This window comes from Pleurodeles waltl, chromosome 3_1, assembly GCF_031143425.1.
Source record: "Pleurodeles waltl isolate 20211129_DDA chromosome 3_1, aPleWal1.hap1.20221129, whole genome shotgun sequence".
In the NCBI taxonomy this organism is placed as follows: domain Eukaryota; kingdom Metazoa; phylum Chordata; class Amphibia; order Caudata; family Salamandridae; genus Pleurodeles; species Pleurodeles waltl.
The window spans coordinates 707,900,655-707,920,373 of NC_090440.1; the positions used below are offsets into that span (position 1 = coordinate 707,900,655).

The window sequence follows — 19,719 nt, forward strand, 5'->3', positions numbered from 1 at the left end:
GGGTGGGGTGGATTTAGCCACACTGGCTGCCTGGCCTCCTAACATGCAAAAATACAGGCAGCAGCTCTTAATTAATGGGACAAGTGTAGAAGGCCTGAGGGATACAGGTGCCAGTGTCACCATGGTGACAGAGAAACTGGTTTCCCCTGGTCAATACCTGGCTGGACAAACTTATCAAGTCACCAACGCTGACAATCAGACTAAAGTACATCCCATGGCAACTTTAGAGTGGGGAGGGGTCAATGGCCTGAAACAGGTGGTGATCTCCTCAAATATCCCAGTAGACTGTTTGCTTGGAAATGACCTGGAGTCCTCAGCATGGGCTGAGGTAGAACTGAAAACCCATGCAGCCATGCTGGGTATCCCTGAACTGGTGTGTGTCAAGACAAGGGCACAGTGCAAGGCTCAGGGTGAAAAAGTAGAGTTGGAGCCTGGAAAAAGGGCCCAGCCTACCAAGAGAAAAGGAAAGACAACTGGGAAACCAGCTGCAACACAACAACAAAAAGAGAACCTCTCTTCCCAGGAAGAAGTTCTGCCCTCTGAGGGAACTGAGCCTCTGGAGTTAGAACCTTATCAGGTTGAGCTCTTAGGCCCAGGGGGACCCTCAAGGGAGCAGTTGTGTAAGGGGCAAGAAACCTGTCCCTCTCTTGAAGGCCTTAGGCAGCAAGCTGCTGAAGAGTCCAATCACAAGAAAACTGGAACACATAGGGCCTATTGGGAAGATGGACTCCTTTACACTGAGGCAAGAGATCCCAAACCTGGTGCCACTAGGAGAGTGGTAGTGCCTCAGGAGTTTAGGGAGTTCATACTGACCTTAGCCCATGATATTCCTCTTGCTGGGCATTTGGGACAAACCAAGACGTGGGAGAGACTAGTCAACCACTTCTATTGGCCCAACATGTCCCAGAAGGTCAAGGAGTTTTGAGTCTCCTGTACCACCTGTCAAGCCAGTGGTAAGACAGGTGGACACCCAAAGGCCCCCCTCATTCCACTTCCAGTGGTGGGGGTCCCCTTTGAAAGAGTGGGTGTGGACATAGTGGGTCCACTTGAACCTCCCACAGCCTCAGGGAACATGTACATACTAGTAGTAGTGGATCATGCTACTAGATACCCTGAAGCAATTCTCCTTAGCTCGACTACTGCCCCTGCAGTAGCCAAGGCCCTCATTGGTATTTTTATTAGAGTGGGTTTTCCTAAGGAGGTGGTGTCAGACAGAGGTACCAACTTCATGTCAGCATACCTGAAACACATGTGGAATGAGTGTTGAGTGACTTACAAATTCACTACACCATACCATCCACAAACTAATGGCCTTGTTGAGAGATTCAACAAGACATTAAAAGGCATGATCATGTGGCTACCTGAAAAACTCAAAAGGAGATGGTATGTCCTCTTGCCATGTCTGCTTTTCGCTTACAGAGAGGTGCCTCAGAAGGGAGTAGGGTTCTCACCCTTTGAACTTCTGTTTGGCCACCCTGTAAGGGGACCACTAGCTCTTGTGAAAGAAGGCTGGGAGAGACCTCTTCATGAGCCTAAGCAAGATATAGTGGGCTATGTACTTGGCCTACGTTCAAGGATGGCAGAGTACATGGAAAAGGCAACCAAAAACCTTGAGGCCAGCCAACAGCTCCAGAAGTTTTGGTATGACCAAAAGGCTGCACTGGTTGAATTTCAACCAAGGCAGAAAGTCTGGGTTTTGGAGCCTATGGCTCCCAGGGCACTTCAGGACAGATGGAGTGGCCCTTACCTAGTGCTAGAAAAGAAGAGTCAAGTCACCTACCTGGTTGACCTGGGCACTAGCAGGAGCCCCAAGAGGATGATCCATGTGAACCACCTTAAGCTCTTCCATGACAGGGCTGATGTGAATCTGTTGATGGTAACAGATGAGGACCAGAAAGCTGAGAGTGAACCTCTCCCTGATCTCCTCTCCACAAACCCTAAAGATGGCTCAGTTGATGGAGTGATCTACTCAGACACCTTCTCTAGCCAACAGCAATCTGACTGTAGGAAGGTCCTTCAACAGTTTGCTGAGCTCTTTTCCCTAACCCCTGGTCAGACACCTGTGTACCCATGATGTGGACACAGGGGACAGCATGCCTGTCAAAAACAAAATTTTCAGACAGTCTGACCAAGTTAAGGAAAGCATCAAAGTGGAAGTCCACAAGATGCTGGAATTGGGAGTCATTGAGCACTCTGACAGCCTCTGGGCTAGCCCAGTGGTCTTAGTCCCCAAACCTCACACCAAAGATGGAAAGAGAGAGATGAGGTTTTGTGTGGACTACAGAGGACTTAATTCTGTCAACAAGACAGATGCCCATCCCATTCCAAGGGCTAATGAACTGATTGATAAATTAGGTGCTGCCAAATTCTTAAGTACCTTTGACTTAACTGCAGGGTACTGGCAAATCAAAATGGCACCAGGAGCAAAAGAAAAGACAGCATTCTCCACACCTGATGGGCATTATCAGTTTACTGTTATGCCCTTTGGTTTAAAGAATGCCCCTGCCACCTTCCAAAGGTTGGTGAATCAAGTCCTTGCTGGCTTGGAGTCCTTTAGTGCAGCTTATCTTGACGATATTGCTGTCTTTAGCTCCAGCTGGCAGGATCACCTGGTCCACCTGAAAAAGGTTTTGAAGGCTCTGCAAACAGCAGGCCTCTCTATCAAGGCATCCAAATGCCAGATAGAGCAGGGAACTGTGGTTTACTTGGGACACCTTGTAGGTGGAGGCCAACCAGTCGGAACCAGTGAGGTGCTTCTATGCCATGCCTGGATACTCTCCATAGGCTTTTCAAATGATGCCCAGTAATCGCTAATGGAAATGCTTTTTGGTGGCTGTAGTCTTTTTGATGCGAAGGTGTATTCAGCCTTGGAAAGAGAGGCCTTGCACCGTCTGTTCAACAGTTCCACCAACAGTCCCACCCACTTTGGAGGCTTCTGCAGAGGATACCAGAAGAGTCACTGACCTATCGTGTCAGCAACAACAGGCCTCTTGATTCCTTTCGAGCAAGGGAACAGGCTGACAGCGTTCAGGTGCCCCTGGGCAACGATCTACTCAAACCACATCTCTCCTCCACCCCCAAAAAAGACACTCCTGCTGCAAAACTGCTTAAAGTCACCCTCAGCAGCACACAATAGCCCATTAGGCAGCTGTGTCACCTTTAACATCCCCTAGAGAGAGGACCATTTTATACAACCAGTGTGTGCTCCAGATAGTGGAACATGGTTACGCCATACCCTTACTGTCACAGCACTCGATATACCACCCACACTCCAACATCTCCCGGAAGACCCCTTATCCATACCCCATGGAGCACTTCCAGCTCGTTTGGCCAAGGGAGTAAGTGCTGGTGTCAGAGATTAGTATTGGCTGTTACTCATATTATTTCCTAGTGCCTAAGAAAAAAGAAGGCTTCCATCCTACCCTCAAGCCGCGCCATCTGATCTTCTCGTCCTGAAAGGACAATTTCAAAATGATCACTGTGGCACAAGTTCTGTCTGCCCTGGCTGGTGCCTTTGGATCTCAAGGACGCATGTTTTCACATCCCCGTCCTGCAATCCCACAGACATTGCCTGTGGTTTCAGGTGGGCCTACAGCACTTTCAGTTCTCCATGTGCCCCTTTGGCCTTCACAGGTGAGTGTTGCAGAATTTCGAAATACCAGTTTTCCAGTATCTCAATGACTTGTTTCTGAAAGTAAGCTTGACTCAAACAGTTGTAAACCACCTACAGCCTACTTGTTGACGTTGTGCTTTTTTATCAACGTGCCGAAATCACACTTCACTCCTTCAGAACAGCTCCCATTCATCAGAGCCATCCTTTGATAGAGTGCTCTCCTAAGCTCTTCCCCTTCCTTGACGAGTCCAGGACCTTCAGGCTATGATCCCCATATTTCAACCCTGGCATTGGAGCTCAGAGAGGGTCGGGTGGTGTCTTGGCCTCCTGCATGCTGCTTGTTGTCCACACCAGGTGGCACATGCGGGATGTGAAGTCTCAATGGGCTCAGCATTAAGGGAATTACTCTGATTCCCTTCAGATGTCGGAGGAGACTGCTAAAAACGTGCAGTGATAGCTACTTGACCACGGTTAGTACAGCAGCAGACTCCTCTTCCTTCCCTGCCCAGAGCTAATGGTCGTGACAAATGCATTGTTGCTGGGTTGGTGAAGTTGTCTGGGAGACTCAAAGACTCGCCTTAACATCAGCTTCATGGAGTTACAAGCGATTTGCTTGGCATTGAAGATGTTTTTTCTTTCTTTGGGTGTGGTGGAGGCGTACAGGTTTTCACAGACAACTTAACTGCCACGTACTAATGCAACAAATAGTGGTGTGGGGGTGGTGCATCCTGTGGCAGGAGGCTGTAAGTCTCTAAAAGTGAGTGAGCGCTCAGGGCATCTCCCTGGTCTCACAGCACCTGGCAGGACCTTTAAACTCCAGGACAGACAACCTCAGCAGACGTTGCCTAGCAGATCACAAATGAAAGTTACACTTGGATGTGGCACATGGCTTCTTCCAACAATGGGTAGAACCCTGGCTCAATATATTCACCCCCTGAGAGAATATGCAGTGTCCAAACTTTTGTACATTGGAGTTCTCATGGTCCTTCTCCCTCACAGAATTTTCCACCAGATGGGTTGCGGGACTCCTAAATGCTCTTAAACCTGATGCACAGCTGCTCTCTTTGCTTGCTGACCATAAGAAACAGTGTTTCTCATCACCATAGCATCTGCTTCGGCAAGTGAGAAAACTCCAGGCTTTGTTTGTGTAGCAACCATATACATCCTTCTTCCTGGAAGTAGGAAAGTACCCTCTTTTTGCATGGTGACTCACACTTTGTTCCTGTTGTCAGTGTGTTTTTGACTATGTTCACTGGGGTCCTGCTAACCAGGACCCCAGTGACTATGCTCTCTCGCTTTCAATTTGGTTGCTTGGACCACACACACCCCGCATTTGGCATACTGGTGCTCCTTGTAAGTCCCTATTATATGGCACCGGGGCACTGGGGGGGCCCATGCAAAGTCTATCTGCAGGCCTGTGATTGCAGCCTGCGTAAAAGGGTGCATGCACCCTTTTCACTTCAGTTCACTGCACCAGAGGGCTGAATGTAAGTACCTGTGTGTGAGCGCACCCCTGCACTAAAAAAGGTGCCCCCACGAACTCCAGTTCCATTTTCCTAGACTTCGTGAGTGCGGGGACGCCATTTTATGCATGTACTGGACATAGGTTTCTACCTATGTCCAGCTACATAATGGTAACTCCGAACCTGGGCATGTTTGGTATCAAACATGTCGGAATCGTATCCCAATACTGTTGCCAGTATTTTGAAATATGATTCCATGCACTCTGAGGGCTCCTTAGAGGACCACCAGCATTGCTTCGACCAGCCTTCTGGGGTTTTCCGGGCTGCCCAAGCTGCCACCCCTCGGACAGGTTTCTGCCCTCCTGCTTCTTGATCAGCTCAAGCCCAGGAAAGCAGAACAAAGGATTTCCTTTTGGGGGGGGGGGGGGACACTTTTGAAATAGATGTTACATGGCTTAGGAGGGGTAGCCTCCCCAAGCCACTGGTATGTTTTGAAGGGCACATTTGGTGCCCTACGTGCATAAACCAGTCTACACCGGTTCAGAGACCCCAGCCCCTCCTCTGGCTTGAATTCGGACAACGGAAAGAGGAGTGACCACTCCCTTGTCCATCACCACCCCAGGGGTGGCACCCAGAGCTCCTCCAGAGGGACCCTTGATTCTACCATCTTGAATCCAAGGTGGGCAGAGGCCTCTGGGAGCATTCGAGTGGCCAGGTCAGGCAGGTGTCATCAGAGCCCCCTCCTGATAGGTGGTTACCTGGCTTAGTGGCCAGTCCCCCTTTCTGGGCTATTTAGGGTCTGCCTCTGGGGTGGGTCCTCAAATTTGGCTTTCAAGATTCCAGCAGGACTCCTCTGCAACCTCCACTTTGACTTCTGGTCACTGGAACTGCGACTGGCTCTCCAGGAACCGACAATCAGCATCCATAACGAAGACTATGCTTGAAACCTTGTTTCCACTGCTCCTTCCAGCTTCTGCAATATTTCCCCAGCTTTGCATATTCTGAGGGCGGCAAGTCTTCAGCCTGCACGAGAAGGAAGAAGGAATCTCCCTTGGAGTGAAGGAGTCACTCCCCTGCATTTGCAGGCACCAGCTGCAGCGACAACCGGCTGGATCTCCTCTCATCCTGAACTGCGTGGTTCCTGCATCACGGGTGGTGGTCTGGAGTCGTCCTCTTGGTCCTCTCTGCCAGCTGTTCAACTTTAGTGATGATAAGCCCTTGCCTTCCAAGTACCCCTTTGCACAGAGTCTCTTGCAGCTACCAAGACTTGTTGGCATCTCCTCCAAGGGAACTCCAGGCTCCGTGTACCCCAACCCCCAGCACTCTTCCCTACGACACACAGCTCTCTGTATGCTTTTCCTGCAGCATGGGATCCTTCTCCTGTTGTGCTGCGTGGGCTCCTCTGCAACTCATGGTTCCTCGTCTAGTGGGTTCCTGTAGGGGTTTTCCTTTTCTTTTGTGTACTCCCTCCCTTGCTGAGGGTCCCCCCAGGACTTCCCTGTGGGTTGAGTCCTCCTGGACCTTGCCGGTCCCAAGCAGCTCCACTTTTGCTTCATCACGACTTCTGACTTTGCCAAGGCTTGTTGGTGGCTTTTCCACACCACTATCTCACTGCAATCTTCCATCCACTGTGGGACATCGACTTCATCCTCCAGGAACTCTTCTCCGGCTCCAGGGCCGCATTGCTGACCGTCTTCGTCCTACCGTCGACCAACTCCTGCAACCACAGACGGGTTTGTAGTGGCTCCTGCCACCACCGGTCACTTCTGCGACCTGTCTTCCACTGGTTTTCCTCTTCAGGAATCCACTGCTGGTTTCTTGCAGTCTTGTCTGGGTGTTGCATTATCATCTTTTTAGTCATTTTGAGTGGTTTAGGGAAAAAACAGTAACTTACTCCTTTCTTACTGGTCTCTTGGGGGCACTGTTGTACTTACCTTTGGGGTTCCCTATTTTCCCCAGCTTCCCTCCACACATTCCACTTACCCTGGGTTTGCATTCCATTTTTTTAGTATATGGTTTGGGCTCACTATTGTCTATTTGCGCTGTTTTCTATTGCTATTTATGCCTGTTTCTGATTACTATTGTACATATCTAGTGTGCTACTTACCTCCTATTGGAGGGTTGCCTCTCTAGTACTTTTTGGTAATTGTGTCACTAAAAGAAAGTAGCTTTATTTTTGTAACTCTGAGTGTTTTCTTTTCTGTGTGTAAGTGCTGTGTGATTACTGTGGTATTGCGTGAGATTTGCATGTCTTGTAGATAAGCCTTGGCTGCTCATCCACAGCTACCTCTAGAGAGCCTGGCTTCTAGACACTGCCTACACTACACTAATAGGGGATACCTGGACCTGGTATAAGGTGTTAGTACCTTAGGTACCCACCACACACCAGGCCAGCTTCCTACACTGGACAAGATTGTCATTTGGACAAGAGCAGCATTTCTGCTAAAGGTAGTCATACCCTTCCATGTAGGGCAATTCATCATCTTTCCAGCTTTTTACGCTCCACCTAACTCTTCCGATAGAGAAGGAATAACTCGCCATCTTGATGCTAAGAGGGCCCTAAGCTTTTACATTGATCAGACCGTTGATTGGACCATCAACTTTTTGTGGATTTCTCTGAAGCCAAAAAGATGCAAGTGGTGCACAGGAGAAGCATCTTCCGGTGTATTGTTTTCTGGCCAAGATCAGACAGTAGCTAGGGAAGTAACAGCCCTATTAGGCTTGCTAACTGAATCCACCAGAGTGAAGGCTGCTACTACTTCACTCGCGCATGGTGTGCCAGTCTTAGACATCTACCAGGCTGTATCATGGTGGTTCCTCCACACATTTACAAAGTTCTTTTGCCCAGACAGCCAGGTCTGGTGAAATGGGCACTTTGCCCTATCTGTCCCAAAGGACTTTCTAGACTGAGCCATTCCACAGTCTCACCAACTGGGGAGGTACTGCTTTCGTATCTGTAAGGAAATGCCTCCTTGGCATGTTTGCCCCCTGACTTTTTGCCTTTGCTGATGCTATGTTTACAATTGAAGGTGTGCTGAGGCCTGCTAACCAGGCCCCAGCACCAGTGTTCTTTCCCTAACCTGTACTTTTGTATCCACAATTGGCAGACCCTGGCATCCAGATAAGTCCCTTGTAACTGGTACTTCTAGTACCAAGGGCCCTGATGCCAAGGAAGGTCTCTAAGGGCTGCAGCATGTCTTATGCCACCCTGGAGACCTCTCACTCAGCACAGACACACTGCTTACCAGCTTGTGTGTGCTAGTGAGGACAAAACGAGTAAGTCGACATGGCACTCCCCTCAGGGTGCCATGCCAGCCTCTCACTGCCTATGCAGTATAGGTAAGACACCCCTCTAGCAGGCCTTACAGCCCTAAGGCAGGGTGCACTATACCATAGGTGAGGGTACCAGTGCATGAGCATGGTACCCCTACAGTGTCTAAACAAAACCTTAGACATTGTAAGTGCAGGGTAGCCATAAGAGTATATGGTCTGGGAGTCTGTCAAACACGAACTCCACAGCACCATAATGGCTACACTGAAAACTGGGAAGTTTGGTATCAAACTTCTCAGCACAATAAATGCACACTGATGCCAGTGTACATTTTATTGTAAAATACACCACAGAGGGCACCTTAGAGGTGCCCCCTGAAACTTAACCGACTGTCTGTGTAGGCTGACTAGTTCCAGCAGCCTGCCACACTAGAGACATGTTGCTGGCCCCATGGGGAGAGTGCCTTTGTCACTCTGAGGCCAGTAACAAAGCCTGCACTGGGTGGAGATGCTAACACCTCCCCCAGGCAGGAGCTGTGACACCTGGCGGTGAGCCTCAAAGGCTCACCCCTTTGTCACAGCCCAGCAGGGCACTCCAGCTTAGTGGAGTTGCCCGCCCCCTCCGGCCACGGCCCCCACTTTTGGCGGCAAGGCTGGAGGGAACAAAGAAAGCAACAAGGAGGAGTCACTGGCCAGTCAGGACAGCCCCTAAGGTGTCCTGAGCTGAGGTGACTCTGACTTTTAGAAATCCTCCATCTTGCAGATGGAGGATTCCCCCAATAGGGTTAGGATTGTGACCCCCTCCCCTTGGGAGGAGGCACAAAGAGGGTGTACCCACCCTCAGGGCTAGTAGCCATTGGCTACTAACCCCCCAGACCTAAACACGCCCTTAAATTTAGTATTTAAGGGCTACCCTGAACCCTAGAAAATTAGATTCCTGCAACTACAAGAAGAAGGACTGCCTAGCTGAAAACCCCTGCAGAGGAAGACCAGAAGACGACAACTGCCTTGGCTCCAGAAACTCACCGGCCTGTCTCCTGCCTTCCAAAGATCCTGCTCCAGCGACGCCTTCCAAAGGGACCAGCGACCTCGACATCCTCTGAGGACTGCCCCTGCTTCGAAAAGACAAGAAACTCCCGAGGACAGCGGACCTGCTCCAAGAAAGGCTGCAACTTTGTTTCCAGCAGCCTTGAAAGAACCCTGCAAGCTCCCCGCAAGAAGCGTGAGACTTGCAACACTGCACCCGGCGACCCCGACTCGGCTGGTGGAGATCCAACACCTCAGGAGGGACCCCAGGACTACTCTGATACTGTGAGTACCAAAACCTGTCCCCCCTGAGCCCCCACAGCGCCGCCTGCAGAGGGAATCCCGAGGCTTCCCCTGACCGCGACTCTTTGAATCCCAAGTCCCGACGCCTGGGAGAGACCCTGCACCCGCAGCCCCCAGGACCTGAAGGACCGGACTTTCACTGGAGAAGTGACCCCCAGGAGTCCCTCTCCCTTGCCCAAGTGGAGGTTTCCCCGAGGAACCCCCCTTTTGCCTGCCTGCAGCGCTGAAGAGATCCCGAGATCTCTCATAGACTAACATTGCGAACCCGACGCCTGTTTCTACACTGCACCCGGCCGCCCCCGCGCTGCTGAGGGTGAAATTTCTGTGTGGGCTTGTGTCCCCCCCGGTGCCCTACAAAACCCCTCTGGTCTGCCCTCCGAAGACGCAGGTACTTACCTGCAAGCAGACCGGAACCGGGGCACCCCTTTCTCTCCATTCTAGCCTATGCGTTTTGGGCACCACTTTGAACTCTGCACCTGACCGGCCCTGAGCTGCTGGTGTGGTAACTTTGGGGTTGCTCTGAACCCCCAACGGTGGGCTACCTTGGACCAAGAACTGAACCCTGTAAGTGTCTTACTTACCTGGTAAAACTAACAAAAACTTACCTCCCCCAGGAACTGTGAAAATTGCACTAAGTGTCCACTTTTAAAACCGCTATTTGTCAATAACTTGTAAAGTATACATGCAATTTTTATGATTTAAAGTTCCTAAAGTACTTACCTGCAATACCTTTCGAATGAGATATTACATGTAGAATTTGAACCTGTGGTTCTTAAAATAAACTAAGAAAAGATATTTTTCTATACAAAAACCTATTGGCTGGATTTGTCTCTGAGTGTGTGTACCTCATTTATTGTCTATGTGTATGTACAACAAATGCTTAACACTACTCCTTGGATAAGCCTACTGCTCGACCACACTACCACAAAATAGAGCATTAGTATTATCTATTTTTACCACTATTTTACCTCTAAGGGGAACCCTTGGACTCTGTGCATGCTATTCCTTACTTTGAAATAGCACATACAGAGCCAACTTCCTACAGTATCTATTCACAAGGTGAAGTTTCTGCAGGTAGAAATCTTTTATGAGAAGAATAAGTTACTTATGTTTGGTAACAGCTTTTCTGGTGAAGCCTGAATGCAGATTCCTTATGTCCCGCAGTCCACTCTGGTCTGTGGAACAGACTTATATTGTTCATAAGTAAGATCCCATCTCATGAACTGCACATGGCACATTCTGATTTCTATGGGCTCTGCATCCAGTAGTGCTAAAATCAGACATAAACTGATGTCTGCAGGGAAATGGCGCATTACCAGTGGCCCTGACATCACATCCGGGCAGGACGAATCCAGCAGAGAGCCGCGCAGCACCACTTACTGACAGAGGGAATTGATATTCAAAATTCTCCAGATCCAGTCTGGCCCCTGGGGTACTCTCAGAGGTGGGCAATCTGCAGTTAGATGTATGCTCCACCAGAAAAGGTGTTACTGAAGGTAAGTAACTTATTCTTTAAGCGACAGGGACTAGTACGGACATCTCATGTTTATTATAGGTTTGGCTCAGCACTTCAATGACGGAAGTTAAATAGATCAGCAAAACAAAGCAGTCTCAAGGATCACACCAAGAGTGCTCAGGGTTGCAAGTCTTCATGAGACATGTCAAGGTCAGGTAGTTCATTTACAAGCTTTGCGTTTCGTTAAAGCAGAAAAGAATATTTTGCATATTTGCTCAGTTGCCCTGCAGCCTATATGTTTCAACAACTGCATCATAGCAGAATGAAGCAGTGCCTGCGGTGTTTCTCCAGGCTGTATTTTGTAGCCAGTCTCATTGGGACTAGGACTGAGTCCATTATTTGACTCGAGCTTTGCTTGCCCGCACAGAAGTCCATGTTTTCTTACCAGTACTCGCATTATAGATACCTGGTGCTGCATTTTTGCATCTGTACTAATTCTCCTTAAGTTGTTTGTTTTGCCTTCTGTTGTTAAATACAGAATTGTTGACATATGATTCTTTGAAAAAGAAATAAATATTTTATAAAGGCCATTTGGGTTAGTAGACCACTTTTATGTTGTGGACCAAAACATTCTAATCAATATCCCTCGTTTGTGTCCAGTTCCAAATTTCAGTTGTATGCTTATGTTGGTCTCTGCATGATATTTTCCTTTATCAGAAACCTCTTAAGCTCCCAGCAGACTTAGTGAGGTGCAAATCCCTAGACAAGGTAGCACAGATTTTTCCAGAGATTCAAAGAAAGCCCCTTTTTACCTCTAGCAGCTCATCCAGTAAGTCACCAGAGCACTGTCTGTCTGGTTAGAGACTGCCCAGAGGGTCCCCTTCTCTCTTATCCCCTTTATATGTTAGTCACCATTTACTTAGTGGAGGCTTGGAGTCGATTCTCACAGCCCACATCCTGAGTGTCAAAGGTGAACAGGAAGGACTACTGCTATCTTCTGGAGCTCATTGTTGCTGTCCTGTTCCTTTAATTCACTCTTGTAGGAAGCTGGCTTTGTATATACTATATAAAAGTGAGATATAGTCTGCACAGAGTCCAGGGGTTTCCCAAGAGGCAATAATAGATAATCCTAATGCTCTATTTGTGGTAGTGTGGTTGAGCAATTAGGCTTATCAGGGTAGTGTTAAGCATTTGTTGTACACACACAAGCAATAAGTGAAAACACACACTCAATGACTTAACTCCTGACCAATTGGTCTTTATATAGAAAAATATTATTTTGTTAATTTATTACTATACCCACAAGATTCATTTAGCAGGTAAGTACATTAAATAAAAAGTATTTTGCATAGTAATACTTAGAACTTTGAATGGAATCAACATTGTACACAGTTTTCTTTAAAATGGCAAAAAGCTATTTTAAAAGTTGACACTGCAATTTTCAAAAGTTCATGGGGAGGTAAGTAAAGGGCAGTTTTTGAGGTAAGTAGCAACTTACGGGTTCAGTCTCGGGGCATAGATAACCCACCGTCGAGGGTTCAAGATAACCGCAAACGCCCAGCAACACAGGACCGGTTAGGTGCAGAGGTCAAACAGGAGCCAAAATAACGTGGGCCCGTATGGAGACGGGGTACACCAGTTCCAGTCTGCTTGCAGGTAAGTACCCCTGTCGCCAGAGGGCAGACCAGGGGGGGTTTGAAGGAGCACTGGAGGGGCCCCAAGTAGGCACAAAAACCACACCCTCAGCGGCACTGGGGCGGCCAGGTGCATTGTGCAAACAGGGTGTCGGGTTCTCAATAGAACTCTATGGAGGAACCCAGGGGTCTCTTAAGCGCTACAGGCAGGGCACAGGGGGGCTCCTCGGGCAAGCCATTGACTGGGCAAAGATGAGGGCCGCTTGCTGGTCGTTGCTGCACCAGTGGTCTGTTTCTCTCGGGCCCGGGGGCTACGGGTGCAGTGCTTCTCCAGGCGACAGATATCTTCATTCCAGGCAGTCACGGTCAGGGAGGCCCTCGGGATTCCCTCTGCAGGTGTCGTCGTGGGGGTTTGGAGAGGTCAGCCCAGGGTGGACAGCGATCCTCTCTGGTAAGTTGGTTTGTCTGGACACGGGGCTGGGACGTCGGGTGCAGAGTAGTTGGGACTCATGCTTCTGGATTGAGGTGGGACTCCCTTTAAAGATGGTTTCTTGATCTTCTTGTTGGGCAGGTCCGCTGTCCACAGGAGATCCTTGGTCCTCAGAGCTGGAGGCTTTTCAGGGGTCACTGGTCCTGCACAACACTTTGCTTCTTCTTTTACATCTTTTTGAAGCAGGAGACGGGCCGGTAGGGTTGGGACCGAGTCTGTTGTCTCTTTCTCTTCTCTGTGGGGTTTTCAGCTCAGCAGTCTTTCTTTCTTGAGGTCATCAGGAACTCTGAAGAGCTGGGTTCAGGGTCGCCCATAAATACTAAATTTAGGGGTGTGTTAGGGTCAGGGGGCAGTAGCCTATGTCCCTTGGGGTGGCTACACCCTCCTTCTGCCCACTCCCTCTGGGGAGGGGGGAACATCCCTATCCCTGTTGGTTCCAATCCTCCAACGCAAGATGGAGGATTTCTCCGGGGGTGTGGGAGGGGGCTACTTTAGCTCTGGGCACCTTACAGGTGGTCCTGGCTGAGGAGGTGACTCCTCATTGTTTTTCTCTTTATCCCTTCTGGACTTGCCGCCAAATGTGGGGGCTTGTCCAGGGGGTGGGCATCTTCACTGGCTGGCGTGCCCTGGGGCACTGTAACACTGGGCTTGAGCCATTGAGGCTTACCACCAGGTGTTACAGTTCCTGCAGGGGTAGGTGTGAAGCACCTCCACCCAGGACAGGCTTTGTTTCTGGTCAGTGCACAAAGGCACTCACCCTATGTGGTCAGAAACTCATCTGGAAGTGGCAGGCTTCCAATAGCAGTTGGGCTAACATATAGGGGGCATCTCTAAGATGCCCTTAGTGTGCATTTTTCAGTACATTCCACACTGGCATCAGTGTGGGTTTATTGTGTGAGAAGTTTGATACCAAACTTCCCAGTGTTCAGTGTAGCTATTATGGTGCTGTGGAATTCGTAATGACAAACTCCCAGACCATATACTCAGTATGGCTATCCTGCACTTACAATGTCTAAGAATTGACTTAGACCCTGTAGGGGCATAGTGCTCATGCCGCTATGCACTCACCTGTGGTATAGTGCACCCTGCCTTAGGACTGTAAGGCCTGCTGGAGGGGTGACTTACCTATGCCACAGGCAGTGGTTGGTGGGCATGGCACTCTGAGGGGGGTGCCATGTCGACTTGCCTTTTCTCCCCACTAGCACACACAAGCTGCAAGGCAGTGTGCATGTACTGAGTAATTGGTCCCTAAGGGTGGCATAATGCATGCTGCAGTCCTTAGGGACCTTCCCTGGCCACAGGCCCCTTAGTACCAGGGGCACCTTTTACAAGGAACTTAACTGTGTGCCAGGGCTATGCAATTTGTGGACACAAAGGTACAGTTTTAGGGAAAGAACACTGGTGCTGGGGCCTGGTTAGCAGGGTCCCAGCACACTTACAATCATAGCTGGCATCAACACTAGGCAAAAGGTGGGGGGGTGACCATGCCGACAGTGGCATTTTCCTACAACCCTCATTTAGCTCCCAAAAATGATGTTTCTGATTTAGGAACAGACTCTAGATCAAAACTGACTTTTTTTGTTGTTCCTTTACCAGGAATGAAGAATATGGATTCATACCAGTACACAATGAACTCAAATACATTGCTTTATTGTCTGGCGATGCTATCTCTGTCCTCTTGGTGCCAGCACCTTTTTTTATGATAGTTTGAATTTTTCTGTTTTGCATACCTGTAAATAAAAACGTGTAAATACAAGTGATAGATATGACTGGGCATTGAGTTTGAGTGTTGTTTAATGTTTTGTCCAGTGAGTTTCTGGTCCTCCACCATCTTCCAGAATGTCACAGACAACTCTGCTCTCTCCCTGTGCCTTCAAGTGCGTCAAGGCTCTATCTTGGATATCCAGTGACTGCACAGTACTATTGGATGTCTTGGTATATCCGTCATCAACAACAGTACCCACATAGGCTGTTACCCAAGACACTAGAACAGGACTGTCACTTACAATTGGATGTTTTAGCCTTTGAGTCTGCATCAGACTTGCCTAATTATTCACATATATATAGTCCACATGCAGAGGATTGCATCTTGGGTTAAGAGACCCGGGCTGTCAGGGGACATGAAAATTGACAAACATTGTTAGGTATTCAGTTTGTCTTAGTAACTAAGTAGTTATTAGAGCCATGATCAATCATTTGAGAGATCAGTCATCCCAGCCAAGGGTCGTCTTTCACCAGTGATGACTACATTGTGTTTGGAACTTGTAACATAATGGAAAGCTTCTTTTGGATTCAGAGACTTCAGATTGAAACTCCTCTCTTCAGAATCGGCTGTCTTTGTGACCAACAATCGCAGGCCCGTAATGGTGCCAGGTGTTCCAATAGGTGCACGTTTGTGATAAAGGCAGTGTCAATGAAAGAGCATGTTCATGATGCATGCAGTCCACTGAAACCTGCATTTACAAGCTGTAATTGGTTTAACCTGCTCCTTCTAGAAGGCATAACTGTTCCTTGTATTGAGCAAAGAGTGGAGAATCAAACAACTGGAAATGGTTCATAATGTCTCTAAGCTATCCCGGCTGGCCGGATCTATGCAACCGCTGGGAAACATTTGTGTTGGCTAATGAATCTGCATTGCTTGCAAGTGTAATTGTGTGCCTGCATGTCTTTATACCTGTTTACCAGTCTGTGCACCTTTCTGTAGGCCTCTTTAGCAAAGGTCTATGTTTATGTGTGATGAATATGTTAGCACCCTTCCCAATCTAACTCTCCCTCCTTCCCAGGTCATAGATGTACATGCCTTGCCTGTCTTTGTGTGCACCTGAGAGTTCGTACTCATCTGCAAATCGGTTTGCCCACATGTTGGGCTGTGCATTCCAGTCTGTGACCATTTAACTGTCTGCTTGTTTACAAGAATATCTGTGCACACGCCTCCATGTGATTACCTGCTTGCAAAATCACTGTCTTGTTTTCTCTCCTCATTTGCATTCAGTCGAAGCTGGAGGAGGCACTGGCCCTAGCCTGTGAGTTCCAGAATTCTCTGCAAGATTTTATTAACTGGCTGACGCAAGCCGAGCAGAATCTGAATCTAGCACCCCCGGCCAGCCTTATTCTGGACACTGTATTCTTCCAGATTGATGAGCACAAGGTGAGCTGTCTTCTGACAATCAGTTCTCTGCACTTCAGTATGTAATTGAGTTATAGGGTGTTGGGTAGCCATGGCATTCTCTGCCTGTTCTAAAATGTGTTCCGATCTTAGCCTAACAATGGAACCAATATAATTTGCCTTGTCCAGTGGAATGATCCTAGTTCAACCCGCTCCGCACACTTCCTATGATATTACCTTCCCCCACCTTTCCTTGTTCTCTTATGACTCTATCTCCCTGCATCAATGTATTTCTTAGGCGTGGATTACAGATTCTCCCAATTCGACTTATTAGTCTGTGAGTCCACTGAAGAGTGTCCCTAATTTTGTGTGACATGCAGCAATAGAGCATGGGCTTTGCCAGTTAAGTAAAGCCCCCAGATTTTACCCCCACCAGTAGTTAAGGGTGGCTGCCTTTCACTCATACCAGTCTATGGGGAGTCTGGCGGTATATTGTAGATAACCAAGGAGCGCAGACTTAGAGCTATACTCTGTCAGGGGACCTGGTGTCTTTGCCTTTCATAGACAGTGGGTGTTATATATTGTTTGGCGTTTGAATGAGGTGTCTGAGAGAAAGATGAATGGTGTTTATTGTGTATGCTGTCTGTGGGTCTATCCAAGACGGTGGTTTCCCTGCAGTTGTTTTCATTTAAGTTGTATGACCTTTTGATAGACTGTGTAGATCAAGTGGTTCTTCCCTGCTAAAAAATGTTTTCACACCATTCCACTGAACCCCAGCCTTCCCAATTCCAGTTTTTAATCTGTCACCTAGCAACTTGGGAAACTTTTATGAGTTATGAAGTTTGAATCTAAACAGTGCCTTGAACAGTTTTGACCAGCCACTTGTCTACCTCCCTGCCTGGAAAGTTCAGGAAAGAAATTAAAAAAGAGAAAGGGGATACTCCCTGTCCTGATTGGAGTGCTTTACGCTTGAACTTGATTGGCCAGCAATCACCATTTTTGGTAAATACTGGCCCCTATGGACCAGTGCATTTGTATGGAGTTCAAGCAGGAGACGGTTTGTAAATCCGCATGTAGAAGAAGCTTCATCAGTGACAGTATCCTGTTTCCAGCAGCTTTCATCAAGTGCTTCTTATAAGCCGCAGAATGAGAAAGAAGAGCTGTTGTTGTTCCCTCCTTGCAAGGAGAAGCTCAGCTGCCCTTGAAAAGAGAACAGCATACCACTGACTATGCAGACAGAGTACAATACCCAACTAAACAGGTGCTGTGTGGAGTGAACGCTTTGCTGCCCCACTGGCTTGATGCACCTAAGGAGAAACACAGAGATCAGAGGCAGTTTTTGCAATATGCAAGTATATCATGCACGACTCGCGAGATCTGGACATCATTCCCAGAGGAGCCGAAACAGTCCGAAGTTCCACAGATGATTCTAGATTCAGACTCCTTCAAAATTATTATCTCCCAGCTAAATGCAGCCCTAAAAAACGACAGGCAGACGAATATTAAACTGAAGTGTACCGTCTGGGACAGAGAACTGGGGACTCCACTTGCAGTTAGATAATGGAAGAGAGCTATTGCACAGGTGTGAGAAGTAGCCAGCAATACCTGATTTACACTGGTACAATTATACTTCCTCTATAGGGCATATTTGATGCCAAAGCGCTTGCATAGGGCAGATTTCAGACATGTTGCATTGATCTATGTGTAGTTAAAAATTTTGGGGTGAGTGCTGCAGGAGGTGTGCAGTGACAAAGGTGAAAATAGAGCTTACACTCCGACACTGCCTGCTTGGACTGTTGCCACTTCCCAAGTTGCGAAAATAATGCGGTACAGATTTGCTCAACTGGATTTAGTGCTGGCACGATGAGGCATAGCCATACACTGGGCGAGCCCGAACTCGCTAACTGTCTAAATGGCAGGCTGACTTCCTGGAATGGTCAGCAGCAGAACAGTGGTGGCTTTGGAGAGTTTGCACTGATGATAATGCAGAGAGAGACCTTGAATATTGGTGTGATATGCTAGACAAGTTGGGTGTCCACGACACATCCATGGGAGACGGGTCTAACTCTGCTGCACCAGAGAGAGCTGACGCAGCCCCCGCTGCGATAGCTGACGCTGGAACTCGGTTGACTAAGCCGTTGACTCCCCTGCACCCAAAATCTCTTTCTCCCTCTACTGCTGGTGGGTCCATTTAAGAACCAAGAATAGCTCAGCCACTCACATTATTCCCTTTTGCAGCGCCTTGAAGTATGTGGATGCCTGAAATTGCTCCTTTCTTCCTGTTTCTTTGCCCTCTCCTGAAAACTTCTGCCCCCATGCCTACCACACTAATACTATGAAAGTACCCAATTATGCTGTGCTGAGCTACTTTTGTTTTGTGTTGTTCTGTAAACTGAAGAAAGATATTTTTTTTTTTTTTAAAGAAGAAACACAGAGATTCATTCAGAGATTCATTCAGAGATTGTAAGTCTGCATTGCTTCCAACCTGCCCATACCATCCCTAACCTTTATCTGCCAGGCTATAGCCCTGGAGAGGCATGACGATTTTAGCTCTTCAGTCCAGGTCTTGGTGCACTGTCCCTTTGGCTGCAGCTGATCACTCTCATTCAGTAGATGTTTGAATACCTCTTTGTAGGCCCTGCTGTTCCCAAATTTCACATGTTTGCATCAACCCTTCATCCCAGCTCTTCAACTTGACTGGATGAGGCTGTGGGCTCTTTCAAGGTATGGGTCACTGGGGGGCTTGGTACCCGCAGGGGCCATTGTTGTGTGTGCCCAGGGTATCAGTTACGCAGAATGCAGACAGATTTGAGACCAGGAATTTTTAGGAGAGCTTGTCTTGGTAATCTGAGCTAACTTCTAGGACACTGCTCGATTGCATGTGTGGCGGGTCGATGCTCGTTTGATGGCATATGTAGCTGCAGATACACATCCTTTGCAAAAGCCCGCCATCTAGTGCTGGGCTCGGAGGGTTACACCTTGCTTTTCTTCAAAGAAAGTTTTCGAGTCAAGAGATTGAGTGACTCCTCGTCTCGGTGATAGTGCGCATGGGCATCAAGTCCTTTGTTAGATTGTTTTCTTTCCACCGTCTGGTTCCGAAGTGTTTCCTCTCGCTCCGGTAGATCTCGGTTCAGTACTATCTGTCTTCTTTTCTATAAATGTTGGTATAGGTATCTCGCGTTTTCTAAACTTACATTTGATCCGATTGAACTTGTCTGGGTCGATTAAATGCCCTTTTCAGGTGGCCTCGCCCTTCTTGGGCCTACTTAGCGTGGTTGTCGAACAATGTCAGGCTGATGGAACGGACTACGTTTCACTTTTGCCCTTGGTGTCATGCCAAGTTACCATACACTGATCA

At 48.2% G+C, this 19,719-nt stretch overlaps 1 protein-coding gene across 3 annotated transcripts in view; it reads left to right on the forward strand.

Moving 5' to 3' along the window:
• Positions 1–19,719, forward strand: part of MACF1 (microtubule actin crosslinking factor 1) — a 1,225,213-nt gene that overhangs the window by 982,728 nt on the left and 222,766 nt on the right. For all 3 annotated transcript variants that reach the window (XM_069223412.1, XM_069223414.1, XM_069223413.1), the window contains one exon: positions 16,248–16,403. In XM_069223412.1, coding sequence (XP_069079513.1) covers positions 16,248–16,403 — 156 coding nt within the window. The remainder of the gene's footprint in view (positions 1–16,247; positions 16,404–19,719) is intronic.